This window comes from Agelaius phoeniceus, chromosome 13 (assembly GCF_051311805.1).
Source record: "Agelaius phoeniceus isolate bAgePho1 chromosome 13, bAgePho1.hap1, whole genome shotgun sequence".
Classification (NCBI taxonomy): Eukaryota; Metazoa; Chordata; class Aves; order Passeriformes; family Icteridae; genus Agelaius; species Agelaius phoeniceus.
This window is the reverse complement of record NC_135277.1, coordinates 9,883,799-9,903,426: the sequence shown is the minus strand read 5'-3', so window position 1 is coordinate 9,903,426 and position 19,628 is coordinate 9,883,799. Positions and strand designations below refer to the sequence as shown.

Below are 19,628 nucleotides of genomic sequence, written 5' to 3'. Positions count from 1 at the left end.
GGGTCAGGGTGCTGACACAGCACTCAGTGGCAAAAGCTGGGTGCAGATTCCAGGTGCATTTCAAGGAGATTTTGTCACTCATTTCCACGAGTGTTGGTCTGTTGGAACAGGTCCCAGACAGTAATTTGGATTATGGTGCTTCACATTTCTGTTGCCTGAATAAAGTTATTTCAGTAAATGTGTGCAATACAAAACTGATGTTAGGAGGGAGTATTTATTAAGTTATAATTCAAACACATTAGATGTGTCAGGCTTTAAATCCACACCATCAATTCTCAAGATATCAAGTGATAACATTTTTTAATATTTTAGTGAGCTGATAAAAAATTCATTAATAATGGAAATGTATTTTACTCATGAGTGATAGAAATCTAAATCTAATTCATCTCCTTCCTTGTACTAATTTTACTCCTGACTGTGTGGCTTTAACAGTGAGGGCTAATGAAATACTGCCTACTTAAACCTGTCTGTCTGAGCAGCCTAAGCTGTTTTAGGTGGATATATTCTGTTTGCAGGTGTTCTGTGTTTCCCTGTGGAACATTTTATAATATGTAATCTATGTAACCTTAAATTTCTATATTAATATAAAAATTAATTGCCAGTTAAATTATTACAGGAATAATTTGCAAGTAGAGATTAACTGTGAGGAACAACCTTGGAAATACTTGAAGTTTTGAAATCATTTGTGTCAAGATAATACAGCATTTTCAGAGGTGCCTGAATTACCTGGATCATTCTGACATGGTCTGTGTGTAGTTTTCAGACCTGTGATTTCTTTATATCCTAAATTTAGAAGACTGCTTCTCACTACAATAGGCCATATTTTGGCTACAGCAAAGTAGGTTAGGGTAGGTTTGTGTAGGTTACAAAAAAAGGAAACTGCTGCTGTGATAATCTCTTGTCAACAGGTTTGACTTTTGTTTTGAACAAATATGGTACTATACTAACAGAGTAATAAAAATAATAAGAAAGCAAGTGTTTCAGATCTTTGGAAAAATCTAAGCTGCATGAAATTTATCTTGTCTTTAAATGGAATTTAGGAAGATGGACTCCTGCAGCATTTCACCTCTTGTGCTGACAAGCGTAGTGCTGTGAGCAAGTTCAGTATAATAAAACAGAAGTTCATGGGTGTTATACTCAAAACTTGGAAATTGGAAAGTGCGTAGGGATTCTTGGGTCAGGATGTTGTTTCTCTTAGCAAAAAACATATCTCTGGAAGTTAATTTTTTGTTACTACAGCTGTCTGTAATTTGCCAGAAGCCAGTGTTATTGAAATGTTCATCCATCCATACTAGAGGAGTTTAAAAAGAGTTGTGCTTTTCTTTATTCTTCTGTTTCATGATTCAAATTGCATCCATTAAGATGAAACGTGCAACTCTGACTAGAATTGCTGGTGCCTCTGATCTCTGCAGTCTGCTTCAGTTTTGCTTTTCCTGCAGTGAGGTGAACCCCTACTGGTGAAGCAGACAAGCCATGCAATTCCTCTCCCCCTTTGGGAACTGTTTGCAAGGTCTTTCCAGAGGGGGTGGGAGAGCAATCCCTCTCTGTGATAAAGGTCTGTGGCAGCACCTTCCTAGCTCAGCCTGCAGTTCTGTGAGCCTGTGTTCATGGTGGTTATTTTGATTTGCTCTGTTTTCTGCAAGCAGTTTGCTGAACTTTGCTGTCTGGTGCAGGAAGCCCCAGTCTAAAAGGAAGGCTGAGCTGGGGGGTTCCTCACTGTGGATGGATGTGTGCCTTGGCCTTCCTCGTGGGGTTTGGAAGCTCAGCACTGATGCACACTGTAGGGAGTGGCACTGTGGGCTTTGCTGGGATTGCTCCTTGCTCTGGTTTGATCCCAGCAGGAGCTGGGCATGGAGCTTGTGTGGCTCCAGTGCAGACCTAACCATGGGCTTGAGTGACAGCACATGTTGGGAACAGCTCTTCTCTGCTGGATTGCTGAGAGAGGCTCTGGGAGAGAGCATATGGTGTTCTTAAAATATGTTTAAGTGACATCCCTGGGAGAACTTCACCTACCAGCAGGAGTTTGGCTTGGACCTCCTGCTTCTCAGAATTGCACTGACCTTTTCCCTCACACATTTCCTGCCACAGTTTCACAGGTTTTAGAAATTCACAAGTTAAAAAAATCGATCTGTTGACTAAGAAGAACACATTAGTGAATAACCTGCCTTGAAAAGGATACACTTTCAATGAGGGAATTATCCAATCTGCAGTTTATGACTTCACCCCTTTGTGCACATCCTGGGTTTATTACCTGGGTTAGAGATCAATTACTCATCTCTACCTCATCCTGGTTGTCAGGAAACTATTGATGTGCATACTTTTAATTATGAGAGCATTCAATTTTGTGGTGCTTGCTTTATCTTCATTTGTATTCCTCAAGCAGCTCACGGAAGACATGCTCATTACACAGTTTGTTATTCACAGTTCTTTTCTCTGACAAATCCTCAGAAAAGCCTTTCATTTTTTTTTTCTGTACAGCCTGTCACCATGCAGTTCTCTGTGGGCTGGAGTCTTTATTTGCTGGCTCCATCCACATAAATGTAAAACTATTCTCTCTGTACCTGTGTTCTGGCCAGCTTGACTGAGAAATCTGTCAGTCTCACGTAAATAAATACATATTGTGTGCCTCCTGAGGGTGTTTTCACATACATAAGATCTGATCTAGTTTGTTGAGCTCAACTGAAGTACAGCAATTGGCCTGAGCAGTTTGTGTTAAGTGAGCATAGAAGAAGGATTTAATTATTCATTAATCACTTGCTATTTAGTAAATGCCCAGCTCAAAATATGCATCTGTTAAAAAAGACCACCAACAGCTATTCTAGGGATGGAATGGGCAATCCTAAAACCAGAGTGCTTGCAGAGGGGAGGCAGTATCCAGGAGCTATTCTACTGGGCTCTCTTCTGCTTTAAAAGAAAGAGAATAAATCTTTGCTGTGTTTGATAGTAAACTGACAGTATGGAAAGTAAATGTGCTGGGATACCAAAGCACTTTGAGTCACAGATACATTCAGTGTTACTCAGTGATGAGACATCCCAGCCATGCAGGAGAGATGGTGCATCCAGCAGGGGAGGTGATGAGGGTGCTGCAGCAGCTTTGCAGTGACCTTCCTGTCCTGGCTCTCTGGGAACCCACACCTGCAGCCCAGGGGCTCTGCTCCAGGCAGAGCCTGGTCTGAGCTCCTGCTCTCACAGGCTCTGCCCAAAATGACCTGCAACACCACTGAGGTAGGATGGGGAAGAGAATGCAGCTAATTCCCACATTTCCTGAGCTCAGCTGTTGCCCTCACAGTGTTCCCAGGCTGCTCCTCTGGAAGTTGTCTTGCATTAGCAGCAGCACAGAGACCTACAGGTTAATTACAGGGGAGAAATTGGAGGTTTTGAGCACAGTTTAAGCAGTACTACCTGGTTTTGTATTGTGAGGCTGCTTTCAGTGAAAGAAGGTATGGAGCTACAGCTTCTCTTCATGTTTTATCTGAACTTCCTTCCACTTGAATTATTTTTTCAGGAATGGCAAGGAATGTACTATGCGAAAAAGAAAAATGGAGATAGCATACAACAAAATGTGAAGATACTACCTGTCATTGGACAGGGAGGGTAAGTGTGCAAGCTGAAGTCTTGATTTGTGTCTGAATGAAGGCTCAGTTTAGAGTTCAGGTGCCTCCAGCAGATATTGGATTATCCTGTTGCTGAGTATAATGGAAGTTTATGCAAGGAGGGGTGCCTCAGACCTCTGCACTTAATTCCTTGGGGCAAAATCAACTTTATATGTTGTGTGCAGGGAAAGTGAAATTCTAATTCTCCCCCAAAAGGAGCCAAAGATGCAGATGTGCTCAGTTGTGACTGACTCTTCTAATTCTCCCTGAAGTGCAAGTGCACCCTCTGGTCTTTCTGTGCTTCGTGTTGGTGTCACCAGGACCTACATCCTGTTCCACTGAGCCCCTGTACTGTGTCCTGCCATGCTCACTCTTCTGTGCTCCTTCCATGGCTCTTGCCAAGGGTTGTTATGGGATGAGGTCACTGTATGCTTTGATCATGGGCAAGATTCAAGCATGTCTAGATTTTTATGCAACTTCCACCTGGTCCCCAAATTGAGCCTTTGGAGCACCCAAGTGTCAGCACTGAATTAGAGCTGAGGTTTGGATGGGAATTAACTCGCTGTTTTTTGCCTGCAGAAAGATTAGACACTATGTGTCAATTAGTAGACTGTGCAATGACAACAATAAGGTAAGTGAAAATAGTGCTATGCTCACTTTAGTTTGAGCCCTAAGTATAACAAAATAATGGCAGAGTTCTGACTAACTGGATTTCTCATACTGAATTGCAGGTGGAGAAGACATGTGAATGTATTCAGGCTGAATCTCAGACAGGTAAGACTTGTCTCTTCTGTCCCAAGAACTGGGGAACATACCTGTGGGGAGAATAAAGGCCACTGTTAGTGATTTGACTGAAAAACCAGTTTCACAGAACAGTCCTATTTACCTAGTGATAAGTTGGGAATCCAACTCAAAAGGCAGGAAAGTAAATACAAGCCCCCTCTACCTGCCTCCCCTACTTTAGAGGTGACATAAAGCAGTCTACCTTTGAAAAGGCTGTCACAGGGCCCCAAGTTGGTGTCATGGTGTTGCTGGATTCAGTGCCACAATTCAGCTGTGGGTGGTGGATCCCTGTGATAGAATTAGAAATGAGAAGGATGCTGTCATGTCATGCTGTTGCTGTGGCTGCTCTGTAGCACACAGCACCTGTGTCTGCATTGCTTTGAGCTGCTTTGTGGGGAGCTTGCATGTGGGTGGGAATGAGGATGATGAACACTGCCATTCACCCTCATCCCACATACCAGCCCTTCAGTTAGGGCATCCTTGGTGTCCCTGCTGTTGTTAACTAGTCTTAGAACAGGCTGAATCTTCCCAGGAGTCCCTAAGGAAGCTGGGATTCACTGCCCCCCTTGCTGGCCCGTGCTCTGCTGTGGCCCACCTGGTGGCAGTGGTTACTTGTGTGAGCTCAGGTGTGCTGCACAAGTTGTGTTCACAACTGTGGCTGTGTCACAGTGTGAGAGAGGAGCTTTTCTCTCCACAGTTTCCTTCTGCACGGTCACTTAGGCATGTTCTGCCTGAGAGCTTGACTGGGCTCAGGACAGAGTGATAGGGCAAGGGCTTTCAAAGGCACTTTGATCATCTCTCACCTGCTGAAGCACTGAGGTCAGTGTCACTCAGCTGCTGCCAGGCTTTTCTGAGCTTCAGTTCCTTTAACATACATCTTAGGCAAAACTTTGTGTCATTATGCAATATCATTTTCTTCACAGATACTCAGACTTGCAGACACAAAGACATGAGGAAAGGATCCCTGGATGTCAGATCCACAACATCTCGTGGGAGTGATGGTATGTGAAACAACTCATCCTGTTGGGTCTGGCTGAGTTGGAGTTGTTATGCAAACCCAATACACAAATTATTATGTTTCTTACCTCTTCCCTTGATAGAGATGTGAAGATATTTTTTTCTTAATTTTGTTTTCTTTCACTGTGTTTTGTTTTGCTCTGTTAGATCACCCTAAACTTGATAGATGAGTCACATACTCAAAACTGTTGCTGACACTTAGATGCCTTTGTTAAATCATCCCTCATCACAGTCTAGGCAGCATACACTAGTGAAGCATGTCTGTGGCAGTGAGAATACAGTCATGTTCCAGCATAGCAAAAATAGCATTGACTCCTCTTCTTAAGAACTGCTCAGCACAATAAGTAATAGAGATGTCTGCATTTTATAGGTAGCACAATATCCAGAAAAATCTCATCTTGACCATTTCTTTGCAGAACCAAAATTGCTAACCAGTATAAAACATTTGTTTTTAAATTTCCAATGTAATAGGCCAAAAGCTCTGCTGTTTTTATTTGGCATAGGTACCCACTTCAAAAGAGCTTCAGTGATTTCCCTCAGCTTGGAAGCTGACTCATTATGACTTGCCGTGTTGCATCAGGCAGCAAGATACATCCTGTAATAATCTAAATTCAGTGGTTACCTACCTGTGCCTGCCACTTTATGCACACATATCTGTCTAGTGTTTTAACTGAGTTTGTAACTGAATATTTAAAATAATAAAGCAAAGCCATGATTTTGCCAGGCTGTTACAGCCACTAATCAGGGGCATCAGTGGTTCAGCCAGCATCTCTTTGCAGTTGTGCATTCTGCAGTAGATTGCCTCTGAAAGGCACAGCAGGGTAAGCAGTGCAGAAAGGGCCTCAGGAGTTCCTGGCTGCTCCTCTCATGAGCCTTGTCTCTGCAGTCAGGGTACACATTCTGCTCTGTTTTGCCACAGGCAGCTCCCAGCGGCGCCGCTCCTCCATGGCCAGGGTCCATTCCATGACAATCGAGGCTCCCATCACCAAGGTAATGTCACAGCTCTGCTGTGCTGCACCTCCCTCCCACTGCTGTAGCTTCAGAAAGGCAGATACTCTGAACAAAAATCCCCCAGACCTGCTTGGTAGAGTGTCATCCATGGAGTCTGCCTTCACATGATCCTATTTAAGAAGGAGGGACTGGAGTTCCTCCTTCTTATTTATGCATTGTCAACTGCTTTCTGAAACCATTCAAAGATTTGTCAAAACCCAGCTCTTTAACAAATTGTGAGAGGCAAGTGGGAGAAAAGTTACATTAAATCCATTCAGAGACGTTTTGAGGCTGTGCCTTGGAGGGGAAAGTCATTAATAAGATTGCTGTCCTTAAGGCCACGATCTTATTCCCAGAGTCAGTAGCAAATGTCAGCGTTTCAGTAGCATCCCTTTCATTTTGATTTTCCCCCATACAGATTAAAGTTTTGTGTCTTGTTATTTTCTTGAGTTTTTCATAGTAATTACTGCGTATCTCTGTTTTTAAAAAATCACTTCTAAGTTCACAATATTTCTGATGCTAAATTAGGTAATAAACATCATCAATGCTGCACAAGAGAGCAGCCCCTTGCCAGTTGCAGAAGCTTTAGACCGGGCTTTGGAGATTTTAAGAACCACTGAATTGTACTCTCCACAACTGGGGACAAAAGATGAGGATCCACATACAAGTGACCTTGTTGGAGGGTTAATGACAGTAAGTACTCACTGCCACAAACAGTTCTTGATTAATGTTCACTGCCTGATTTTCCCAGTTACTTGATCTTTATCATCTGCCATGTGCTCTGCCTCTACAACACCAAATTTTCAGGAAAAACTGCACGTGTCTTTTTGTGGCCTTTCTCCCCCTACTTGAATAATGTAGATCTGAAAATGGGAAGAAAATTGACCAGCCCCTTTAAAACATTAGCTTAGTGAAAAATAGAAAGTAAAACCAATTTTTTTTTCAATGTGATTCATTTGAGTAAGGTATAGATGGGAGAGGAAGAAAGAGAATCAGATTTTTAAAAAATTTATTACTGAGGATTGGAATGACATGGTTCTGGGGGGCTTTTCAGTCTATCAAAAGAATGTTTTCGAAAGAATGCAAAATACATATATTTGTTGCTGTTTCTTGGATTATATTTGTACCTGTAGCATAGTATCTAAAGTTGAACCAAGGGCACATAATGAAGCAAGAACTGAACCCAAACCTTCAGAGCCTGGAGTCTGACCCTCCTGGTGGTGACAGATGAGTTTAGATGAATGTTACCTGTGCCCTAAGGATATGTGCTCTCATCAGTCTGTAGGTTGCATATGAAAGGCTACATCAGGACAAAAATTTACAGTGTGTTGGATGAAAAAAGGCTCACAAAATGTGAGCTTTTCAGAGATGTCTCTGGGCTATTATAATTTCATGTTGGAACTATCAGGACATCTTTGCAGTATCTATCTTCAAATAGTTTATGTGTATTTTTACTTTTAAAAATACCACAGCAAATACCTAATCAGGAGAAACATGTTGGAGACTCCAAGAATTCTAGGAGAAGACCTGAATGGTTCATACTGGGTTGTATTTACTAACTGAATAGACAAAATGTATTGTTACCTTAACTACAAAAATATAGGAAGAATATTGATACATATAATCATGAGTCTTGAAGTGAATCTTTTCTCCTGCTGAATACATAAAAGTCCATAAACTCAACTGGTTTCTCCTTTTTGTGGATTGTTGTATTTGGTCCATGAACATGAAGGTAACAATATTGCAAAATATAAAATCTTTACTAAAAATAAACTCAAGGCTTTTTTATGGAGCAATAAGAAAAGCAGAGAAAATTAATTTCAGAGCATATGGCATGGTATGAGTTTTAAAGTTATTGGAGAGAAACATTTTTCCATCAAAGAGCCTGCTGAAAACAGAATTATATTGTTCCATTTGCGTTCAGAAGTTACATCTGAGAAGGAAACAAGTAATATGTTATTGGATTTGAACTCTCAAGCAGGAAGGGCACTTGGAGTTTAAAGATAGATTTACCAGATACAATTACACCTGCTATTTCAACTCTTAAAAACTAATCTTTGATTCTAAATGATAGGCAGCATCTGGTGACCTAAATATTTGTGTCATAGCATTTCTATTGAACAGCCATTGTTGTACTCCCTTTCCTTTTAAATCACAAAACTCCAGACTCACTTACTTACAAATGGGAAAATAAGAATTAGATATAACAGCTCTTTTAAGAGTGGATATTCCATGTCAAATACAGGATCCACATTTACTTCAGCTATAATTGGGGTGAATAACATTTTTAATAAGATGCATTCAGAAGTATTTTTTTTAAACGCTGTTTTTTTACATCATGGGCTAAACATGAGCCAACAGCTGTAACCTCAAAAGAGCAAGCAGGATTTGGGCCACAGCATTTAGAAGCATAAAACAAAAAGTAAATATTAAATACATAATTCTGTTAGTTTTAATCCATCATCTCAGTGTTCACATCTAGGCACCATGCCAGAATTAAGCCTAGGAGGCACTGAACTGAAGAATAAACAAGTTCACATTCTGTGTGCTAGAAAGGAAGCCTCAGAGTAATTTGTTCCTGAGATTCTTATGCTGCTGAGGTGACTGGATGTGCCAGTACCAGGGCAGGGGAGCAGGGCAATGTCTGCATTCACTCCCTCCCACTGCCCACCTTTGCTCCTTGCTGGAAGTGTGTGGACACGCCGTGTCTGCTCTGAGGCACAGACCACAGCTGGTCTGCACGTTGGCCAGGCAAAGACAGATAGGAGGCTGCAGTTCCAGACCTCCATCTGCACCTGAGAAACCTGAGTTTTCACCTGCCTGAGTCCATATTGTATCCCCTAGCCTGTGGTTCCTCATCTGTTACAAGCTCTGTGTAAACCAGAGTCTGAGCAGTAAATCTGAGCAGTACAAACAAATAAGGGAGAGGCAGCTCTGATGACTGTGACAGACTGCAGTCAGGCTGCTCTGAAGTTGTTGTGCTTCTACTTGGTGTCATCATCTCCTAGACCTATTGTTCAGTACCCTCCAATTAATTGCAACTTTCATTTAACAGGATGGTTTACGAAGATTATCAGGGAACGAATACATATTGTCAGCAAAACGTAAGTTTTAATTTGGCAGCTAATTTAATTTGAGATACTAAAACATGTTCAGAAATTTAGGAAAAAGGGGAAATGTGATTAGATGTCCTTTTTAATGAGCTTTTTTTTTTTTTTTTCGGGGAGGGGGGTTTATCTGTAAGCATTTTTCTGCAGCATTACTGAGCCGGGTGTTACTACAGAAGAGAAAGCATGGTCATTCAGTAAAATTGTATCTCACTATTAAATATACTGCTTAATATAGTGTTAATAAATACATATAGTAATAACTATTCCTCAAAAGAAACTCATCAGGTTGCTGGCAGTCTGAGCTCTCCAATCTCCCTCAATGACATACCCCCACGGATAACAGAGGCAATGGAAAATGAGGAACAGTGGGATTTTGATATCTTTGAACTTGAGGCTGCCACCCATAAAAGGTCAGTAAATGCAAGAGCTCATAAACTGCAGTTGCTGAAAATTGACTTAAATGTCATCCTTTAATCAGATCCTTACGTTCTCTACCTGTGCTTTTACAGCTGAATTAATTTTATTTTCAATGTCAGATGTTTGAAATTTTCTCATTGTCATTTCTAGTTGTGTATGCATCTTAAATAGCTTCTGTTTCATCATGCACTATTTCCTCCAAATTCCCCAGTGGATATAAGTGAAGATTATATATCTTTGGTATGGTATAATGACAATACAGCATCATTTTTAAAGCCTCCCTTTATTCAGGAATAGAAAACTTACACAAATCAAATCATTTTCTTGTGGGGATTCAAATTCCTATTATGGCAAACTACACACAGAATCAACATGCTGGTCTTGATTTGATCAGTTAATACAGATCAAGTTTTATTTTCTTTCCATTTGATTGGGAGGGTTTTATTCCTGAACAGTTCCAATACAGCTTTTCAGCAGAATTTCCAATACCTTTCTCTGGGATTAGAGGAAGGTCTTTATTCTAAAATCTTGGCAGGTTACATTTTATGTATAAGCTTAACTGAAGAACATGTACTGATAAAAAGCAGGGCATACCAATTTCCATCACAGAAGTTTTCAAAAGCAGATCAGCAGCTTTGACAGATTGAACTTCATTAGTAGCAAAGGCTCCCCCTAAGACTGTAAATTGTTCTTTCTGTTTAAATCCTTGGTTTTATTTTCTCATGCTTTTAAAAAGTTCCCCTTTTGGGTCTAGTTTCATGTATCATGCTTTGTCTTAGGTAAAAGCTTTTGTGAGACACCAATTTGGAGGCCAGATCCTGCAATGAATTGACTGTCTTAAACTCTGTCAAAATCCCAGATCTGTAAGAGCTTTGAAAGTTATTCAAAACCAAAGTCTAAGAAAGATGTCAGGCACTTAGTTAACAAATATGCACTTCATTATTAGACTGTGGTTTTATGAGCCAAAAAGGTGCAAAACCCCCTAGGGTTTTATTCTTCTTTAAAATGGTTTTATTTTAAATGAAGGAATTTACATCCACTTGCTTTAGGTTTTCTTTCTTTGCTGCATTTTGATTTCTAATGAAGTAATAGGGATAAGTAATTAAATAGAAAGATGTAAAAATACAGTCAGTCTGTGTGATTTACAGCATTTAATGGGTACATTGCAGTAACTTAATTAATTATCCCAGCCAGCATGCATGAGATCACCAGGTAGGTTTCTCTGTTCTTACTGATCTGGAGAGACCACAGAGGGACAAAGGAGGTACTTTGTTGCCTGTACTCTTATTAAAGGTAGTATAATTATGATTGCTTCCTACTGTGTTTAAATAACAGCAGTTCATTTGTTAAGATAAGTAAAGTGATTTTCAATGACTCACAAGTATGAATATATTGCTAGTATTGCCTTAAGTCCAAGCAGACATATGGTAATAAAGCCAGGATAATTAATTGAATTTTAGTGCATTACAGTTCCCTGACAGGGAAACCTGGAGACACCTTTGTCTGACACTGGGGGGGATTAAGGGGGATTTGACTTTATGTGTGTTACAATTCCAGTATATGACACAGTAATTCTCTAACAAGTCCTTACACATCATTACATATGTCATTAGCTAAAAATGCTGTGTGGATTCACACTGTTTATGCTATATAATATTCTTTCAGCTGCATTCATTTTAAAACTTTCTGTTATTTTTCTCCACAGGCCTTTGGTTTATCTGGGTCTGAAAATATTTGCTCGCTTTGGAATCTGTGAATTCCTAAACTGTTCAGAATCCACTCTGAGGTCATGGTTACAAGTTATTGAGGCTAACTACCATTCCTCCAACTCCTACCACAATTCTACTCATTCAGCAGATGTACTTCATGCTACTGCTTACTTCTTGTCTAAAGAGAGAGTAAAGGTGAGTCCACATCCATGTGAAACAATGTAGGTGGGAAATACAGATGCAATCAAAGAAGGATCTCTCAGAAACAGATTCAAAAGCCAAATGTCTGCCCAGTGCCAACCAGTTTGGTAACTCTGAGGTCAAAGAACTGGGCTGCTTTGCATGAATTGTAGGATCTCTCTTACAGTATCTGTAGAAGGATGGGTACTCATATTACAGAATTGAACAGTTCTTGATGGGAGAATAAGAAAACCTTATTTTCAAGAAAAACTTCTTCATGTAGTTAAACCTTCTCAGATAGGTGAGCTAATTACATAATTATTTTTGTGATGGCACATGCCAAATACAGATTTAATGTAGTAAATTACCATCTCTTATGTCTTGTGATGGTCATTTTGCAAAAGATTCCCAGGACAATATAGGCCATAAAGTAGACTGTATCACCCACTGGAGAAGATGCCCTGAGACTGCATTGGAGGAGAGTATTGAAAAAAATTACTTGTCACTACCATAACACCCACTGGGGTATTAGAACCATGAAAACCAGAATAAATCAGAGTGACTTTTGCTCTCACATGTCCAGGAGAAGGGGAATAAAGCAGTGCTTGGTGTGTGTGCAGTAGAGTAGTGGTGGGACATATTTCTGAGTCACAGTCTTGGGTAGAAGTTCTGAACTGGCCTTCCTAAGGATAGCACCAGTGATGGGCACCTGGCTGAGAAATTTGTGACTGTAAACAAGCTTCTGACAGCTCATTAAACTGTAGTAATTCCGTTAACTTGGAGCTGCTGCTCATTAGTGTGCTCTCCAGAGGCTGATTTACACGTACTGTATGCCAAGTGGGGATAGAACGTCACTGGATTTTTTCAGCCCCTGATTTGCCAGAGGTTTAGCTGGTCTCCCCAAGAATATCTATGAAAACCAGACAAGATCTGGATCCATTTCAATGCCACAGAAGCATGACTGCCTCCTCTTTTTCCAGAATGTTATTTCCATTCCTCTGTAGGCATAGGAAGAGAAAAAAAATGTTGCAGCAACAGAAGGAGCAGAATCAAAGTTCAGAATTCTCTCTTCATCTTTTCAAAGTTATAGCCCAGCTGCTTTTGTGTTGCAGAGTTCAACTTAATCTAAACACAGAAAGCCCAATTCTGCCACTGAAATTCAAGCTGAGAATATATTTTTTTTTGCAACTTGAACTCAGTTCAACTTGCCTAGGAAGATTTTCTGGCTTCGAAATTGAAGCCATATTCTCAGAACCATTTTCTGAGAAAAAACGTTTTCATGGGAGTTAAGATAACAAAGTTAGAATCCTTGACTTGACATTGGGTGTAAAAGTGCTGTAAATCCCTGTGAAATAAGTCAGGTAGAGTGCTGTGGTCCTCCAGGCCAGGTATTCTCATGTTTCTGGCCATTTCCCATCTGCACAGGTCTTTCTCAGCCACACTGAATGCTGCTCAGTGTGTCCCTCTGAGGAAATCTCTCTCTCAAATCCTTCTCTCTGAACTTTATACCACAAAAATAGAATCCCATGAGCAGCAGCTGAAAGAAAGAAGGAAGAAGTTAAAACACAGCAGAGAGTATATGCTAAATATGAACTAGAGCAGAAAGAATTATTTGCCTTCTCTTGTTCTCCATGAGACTCTCTTGACAGTCCTCAATGAATAATTTCCCTGCTCCTGCAAAGTCAGGTCATTGCATAATTTCAGGAGGTGTGAAGAAGGGTAGGGTTTGTCTTTTCACCTACCAAGTGTAACTATTCTGAATGGTAGTAGTGGGCCCACAGAGAATTTGGACCTCAAATTAAAGCAGATTGGAATGACAATTATCTGCCGTGCTCCCAGATTCAAATGGGAATATTTCTGCTCTTGTGTCTCTTTCATTTTATTAAAAATTTTAATATAATTGTTTCGTATCTGTAATCCTTCACAAATGCCAGTATAAACACAGCACAAAGGCCGGTTTCCAAATGTATACAAAATATTTCTGAGATGCTTAGTTCTTGTTCTCCTTTATGCTTTAATCAAGTATTAGCACTTAAGTGTAAAATCTTAAGAGTCAAATAGGTTTGTATTTCATGACAGGGTAGATAAAAACAGGCATAAAGCAATGCCCATTGCAAGGAGACATAAAGCTTGGAGTGCAGCATGCTACCAGAATCAGAATGTGACACAGAAAGTACAGAACATGTGTCATGTAATTTATCCATGGATACAAAACATTGAATATTCTCCATAGAATATGCATTAGCTGTAACCCAGGACAGTGCTATTAAAGAGCTGGATGTATGGATAACATTCCTTTCAAATTGTAAACCTAGCCAGCACATAAGTGGAACATGATTAGGACACATTAAATTGTCAAAGGAAATTAAGGGGTGCTAATAGAATAATTTTTAGTAGTATTGGTCTTTTTTCCAAATCAAATACCTTAACTCCAAGTGAAGGTGGTTTCAGTGTTGCTATAAAACACAAACTAATTTATTACTTTACATTTGTTTAATTTGATGTGCTGTGACAAAGGTGTGGTTAAGGCAAAATTTAAAAGGTACAAAATGGCCAAAAAAGTCACGTAATGTTCAATGAAGCTTATAATGAATTTTCCATTGCTCTCTGTAGAACATCTGACCCTTACTGATCTCCAGAGTTTTGGCTTTTATTCCTCAGCGACTTGGCTTAATCTTATGGACAGAATAGGGTTTCTAATGAGTCTGCCAGGAAAACTAAGCACCCTTCTATTTTCAGCAAACTCTGGATCCAATTGACGAGGTTGCCGCGCTCATTGCTGCCACAGTGCACGATGTGGATCACCCAGGAAGAACAAATTCCTTCCTGTGCAATGCTGGCAGCGAGCTCGCCATTCTCTACAACGACACGGCCGTGCTGGAGAGCCACCACGCTGCCCTGGCTTTCCAGCTCACCACCCGGGATGGCAAATGCAACATCTTCAAAAACATGGAGAGGTAAGCCTGACCCCCAGGGCCCTTGTCTGCCCACCTACATCTCTCACTTCCTTCTGTGTACCATAAGGCAAACAGGCATCCTAGAGGAGGGCACTGCCTGCTGGATAACTGTCCATGGCCCTTGTGAAATTTGCTTCTAAAAGAGTAGAATGGTTCTGTCTCTCCTGCAAAGAACTTCTGAGTAATTCCCCACAGTCAGTTTCTCCTGTCCATAAAACGGGAGACTCTATCTAAGGAATTTAGTATAAATCTTAATGTGAGCAAGTCTAGAAGAGTTGTTTTGTGTCATTGAATGGAGAGGACAAGCTATGGCTGGGTGGGTAGAGAACAAGGAGAGAAAGAGCCACAGAGCAGTGTGAAGGATAATGAAGGGCCTGTTGCTCTTGCAGCCTCGGAGAAGCATTTAGGGCAGGATATGACCATTGCCTTGGTTCTCTCAAGATACAACAAAAAATATTGCTGAAAACTTGCCTGCAGAGTGAGCCACAGCTGGGTGTCTGTGCTAAAAGCCTTGGGAACATGCAGGTGTGGCATGTCCTAGCAGCCTCTTAGGCAGCTGGTGCCTCTGCTTCTGCCCAGGTACTCTTTCTCCTAGAGATCCAGTCATGCCTGGAGCACATATGTCCCTACACACCAAAGGTACTCCTACATCTAACAGAGACACAGCTGCCCAAGCCTTTATTGCTGTTCTTTGTTCCCCTTGCACCTCTCTCAAACAGGAATGGTCTGTTGCAATTTTGTTAGACTTGTTTTAGCAACCAGCCCTTTGTGACCCAGCCAGCATTCTTAATTGTTTCCTTCTTTAAACAGGAATGAGTATCGAACCCTTCGCCAAGTCATTATTGACATGGTCTTAGCAACAGAAATGACAAAGCACTTTGAGCATGTCAACAAGTTTGTCAACAGCATTAATAAACCCTTGGCAGCACTAGAAGAAAATGGGGTAAGCAACACTGCAAGTCCTCCTTAAAATGCCTAGGCAGGGACTGGGAACCATTGGCAGTGGGAAATTCCCACGTGGTGTTCTGAGAAAGTTTATCAGAAATGTGGAGAAAGAGAGGTTGGAGATTGATCTTTCACCTCTGGGTCTGAATCCCCTTCTGCTTAACATGGTTGTCACTCACTTTGAGGGTGAGTGGGACTCACTTGGATCCTATTAATATCACAGTGCTGTGATGTCGTACTTGGAACCAGGACCCTGGGCTGTATCTTTTCATGGAAAAATGTTATTTTGATTAACCCAGTTGCTCCCATGGAAGAAGTGGGAAGACTGGGCATTGTTGTTGGCAGTTTCTGCAAAGGAGGCAAGGTTTGCTTCAAAGCAGAGGCTGAATTATATCCCTCCCAAGGGGCCATGCTGGGGGTGCAGCATAAGGGCAGGTCTGTGGGCTGGCATGTTTTGCATTCTCTGGCAATAAAGGCCCTCAGCCTCCAGTGCTGCCTGGCAGCATTCATGGGGTTTCTGTGTGCTTTCTTTTTTAATCTTTAAAATAGATGATGGTGACATTATGTATCATATAATCAATAGCCATCTGGAACCCCATGGACACAAAGAAATTGCCTGTTAAGAACTCTTTCTGAAAAACCACACCAGTTTCAATAACAGCTTCAACCAACAGTTTTGTTGCCAGTAAGAGCAGTGTATAATTTTGTTGGAATGATTTTTGCAAAGAGAAGACTTGCAGAAATGGTTATGATAAAGCTTGCATTGGTGGCAACGTCATGGAGGAGCTGTAATGGTTTTCTGTATTTTCTTACCATGTTTTTTAGAAAGCCACATTTATGACTGTTGTTTGAGCAGCAGCATCCATGCAAAGAGCAAAATTCCTCTTCTTGCCTATTCAGGGAGCTGAACAGCTGCTGAAGAACAGGGCTTGGACCTGTACAGTCAGAGAGAAAAAACACAAACAAGGACATGGAAAAACGAAACAAAAGTTTAGTTCTACCCTTAAGCCCCAGAGACTGCAGGGAAATTATCTGCCCTACAAGGCATTTGTGATTCACAGCAAATTGTACCCAAGGATGGGAAGACAAAGAATATATAATTTCTATTGAAAACAAGAAGCAAAATGTTTCCCTTCTTTCAGCTGGGAGTTTCAGTTTGGCAAATTCTTATTCAAAGGCCTGTAATGTGTGAGTGGGTAAAGCAAATTATTTATTGTGCTGAGCAGAACAACACTGTCAGCCCCTCTTTCAAGTCTGCTGTCCCTCTGGCTGCAGCAGCAGTGTGTGTTTCTGGCCTGCTTTCCAGTCATGGTGGTGACTCAGGGGAGTGTTTGCAGGCTGAGCTGCCAACTGCCTGTTCCAAATGGGATAGTTCCACTTCTTTTTATTTATTTATTTATTTATTATTTTTATACAAATCTGTTCAAAGAACCATGCTGAGAAGCTGCTCTGTTTGTTTCCTTTCTGCTTTTGTTTCATAAACTGAAAAAAATCCTTTCCAGCTCCAGCATCCTTTATCCTCCCATTTCCCCTCATGATGTCACCTAAGCTATGACAGGAAGCCAACATCTGACATGCAGAGACACCTCTGCACTCGGAGCAGGATGCTGGGACTAAGCACAGTTAACACATTTTATTCCCAAGACATCTGCATCCAGCAGGTAGAACTGTGCCTTTGGTTTGAACAGATCTCAGAGGTGAACATCCTTTCTTGATGCCTGGTGGTTTACCTACTAGGATATTCTCTACTATCTGTAACTGAGCAATCTCTAATTTTCCATGCCTAATTTCCATATTTGTGTTTCTGGAGCTTCCATCACTTTATGTTGGCTTTCTCATATATAATTTTCCCATGCATTTGGAGGTGTACACATCTCACCTTGTTTCTTCTGTTTTCCCTTCCATATACTTAGAAATGAGAGAAAAGAATTGGTTTAGGCATCTCATTTTGGTGAGACCTGTGGAGCTGGTATTTCTGAGCCATTTCTGTACTATCAAATTTTTTTATGACTGTCAGTTTCTTCCTTTAGGAAGAACTTTCTTCCCCACAAGAATTTTCTTCTGAAAAATGTCAGGTTATTCTGACCTAATAAAAGGTCAGAATGTTTCTGCTGCTTTGTATCTCCCTCTTTGTACAAAACACTACAGGAACTGGTAGCACATTATTATTATCATTACTGTTTGTTACTTCTTCCCTGCTCTGACTGTGGAGCAACACCTTGTTAGGTGCCAAAAAAGTCTTGTATGTTCCTTGCTTCAAAGAGTTTCTATTCTGAGTCGACAGCAGTGTAAACTGTTGTACCTATCCATCCTTAAAGAGTCCAGCAGCAAGGGAAGGGAATGAGGAACATGCCTGGGAGGTAATGTGGGATCTGACTCTCTGAACAGTAGCAGTGCTGTCAGAATGACTGATACACTGAGGGGGTTTGTGTGCCAAGGGTGGCTCTGCATCTTGGGTCAGTCTCTCTTTTCAGACCAACTATTCCACTCTTAATGTGCAAGTCCATTAATCCTTGGGTTTCAGCAGAGAGTTACATTTTTCTGCCTACACGGTCTTCATCACTATGTGTGTAGTGATGAATTGATCCTCTCCACGCTTTTGAGAAGGCAGATAAGGAATAGAGGGATTACATGGCTTGTCCAAAGATGCCAAAGAATCTGTCACAAAGCCAGTGACTGAATACAGAAACTGGAGATCAGTGCTAGCTCAGAGCTGTGGCTAACTTTGATAATCCACCTATAAATTCAGTCATACATCAAATCTGGTAGCCAGTAGCAGGACTGATCCCTATAGAATGTGCTGAAAGCATTCCCAAAGCACAAAAGCTTTTGAGTTAGTGCATAGAGACCTTGCTAATGTTATGTTTTTAATTTTTAAATGTTACAGAATAATGGTGATGGAGAGTCAATCAAAACTGTTCTCAGGTCTCCTGAAAACCGTATCCTTATCAAGCGCATGTTGATAAAGTGTGCTGACATTTCCAACCCATGCAGACCCAGAGAACAGTGCATAGAATGGGCCGGGCGCATCTCTGAGGAGTACTTTGCACAGGTAAGGCAGCTAAAACAGGCTGCTGGAACTGCAGGTGAGCATCTCTTTAAAAGGGAGGGTGTCACAGAATGTCTCAGGCTGCATTATGTCATGTGAGAAATAATAACCCTTTTATTTTAAATGATGGGGATTACTCATGCCGGTACACAACTAGATGCCTTCAGAGAGATGAAAGTTGACAACTTCTATTGTGCAATTTTTGAAAAATCTAAGCTTTCAAGTTGTTCAGTTTGGAACTGGGCTTTTTGAGCCTTGTCTGCAAATGCACTCCCATAAGAGAGAGCAAGGATGTCTTCTGTACCCACATCCTGGCTTTGCCTCTGGAATAGGATCGTCAGGTTCTAGTGTTTGGATGGGAGCAGCACTTACTCCAAGAAATGCTGTAAGCCCTCAGCACACTGTGCTGAGGAAGGGTTTTAGGAAGATGTGGAAAAGGAGAGGGCAGTCGTTATTACAGATTATATACCAAACACTGCAGTTGGAACCTGGCACCCCAAGCAAGGGGGAAGGGAATGCAAAAGGTATTTTGCCATGTCTGAGGGGGACAGATCACTGCTTCCATCAGAGACTGACAATGATTGAGCAGCTCTTAGGTCCAAAGCAGTCATAACTTGGTAGTGTGCCAAGTTACTTAGGGTCAGCTTGTGTGCAGATACAGAAGCTAAATATATCCCTTTGTGGGAAACACTGGAAGGCACTATTTGTCTGCTCTTTTGCTGAAACTGAACAACTAGGTGCCCAAGATTAAGTTGCTGCTGCTTCAGATTTATTCAGGTTCCTCCTTTGATTTAGCAGATGCATGCTATAGTCAGTGCCAAACAATCTGCTGCTAAAAGAAGCCCATTAACAGAATGTGTCTTAGATGAATAATCACT

General features: G+C 41.1%; 1 protein-coding gene across 10 annotated transcripts in view; it reads left to right on the top strand.

Annotated features, from left to right (window-relative positions):
- The window catches only part of PDE8A (phosphodiesterase 8A), a 126,201-nt gene that overhangs the window by 93,249 nt on the left and 13,324 nt on the right, over positions 1 to 19,628 (top strand). For all 10 annotated transcript variants that reach the window (XM_077185593.1, XM_077185595.1, XM_077185592.1 and 7 more), the window contains 12 exons: positions 3,506 to 3,594; positions 4,173 to 4,224; positions 4,325 to 4,367; positions 5,300 to 5,377; positions 6,313 to 6,383; positions 6,912 to 7,076; positions 9,439 to 9,487; positions 9,768 to 9,903; positions 11,616 to 11,814; positions 14,539 to 14,756; positions 15,567 to 15,699; positions 18,589 to 18,753. In XM_077185593.1, the coding sequence (XP_077041708.1) occupies positions 3,506 to 3,594; positions 4,173 to 4,224; positions 4,325 to 4,367; positions 5,300 to 5,377; positions 6,313 to 6,383; positions 6,912 to 7,076; positions 9,439 to 9,487; positions 9,768 to 9,903; positions 11,616 to 11,814; positions 14,539 to 14,756; positions 15,567 to 15,699; positions 18,589 to 18,753 (1,398 nt within the window). The remainder of the gene's footprint in view (positions 1 to 3,505; positions 3,595 to 4,172; positions 4,225 to 4,324; positions 4,368 to 5,299; positions 5,378 to 6,312; positions 6,384 to 6,911; positions 7,077 to 9,438; positions 9,488 to 9,767; positions 9,904 to 11,615; positions 11,815 to 14,538; positions 14,757 to 15,566; positions 15,700 to 18,588; positions 18,754 to 19,628) is intronic.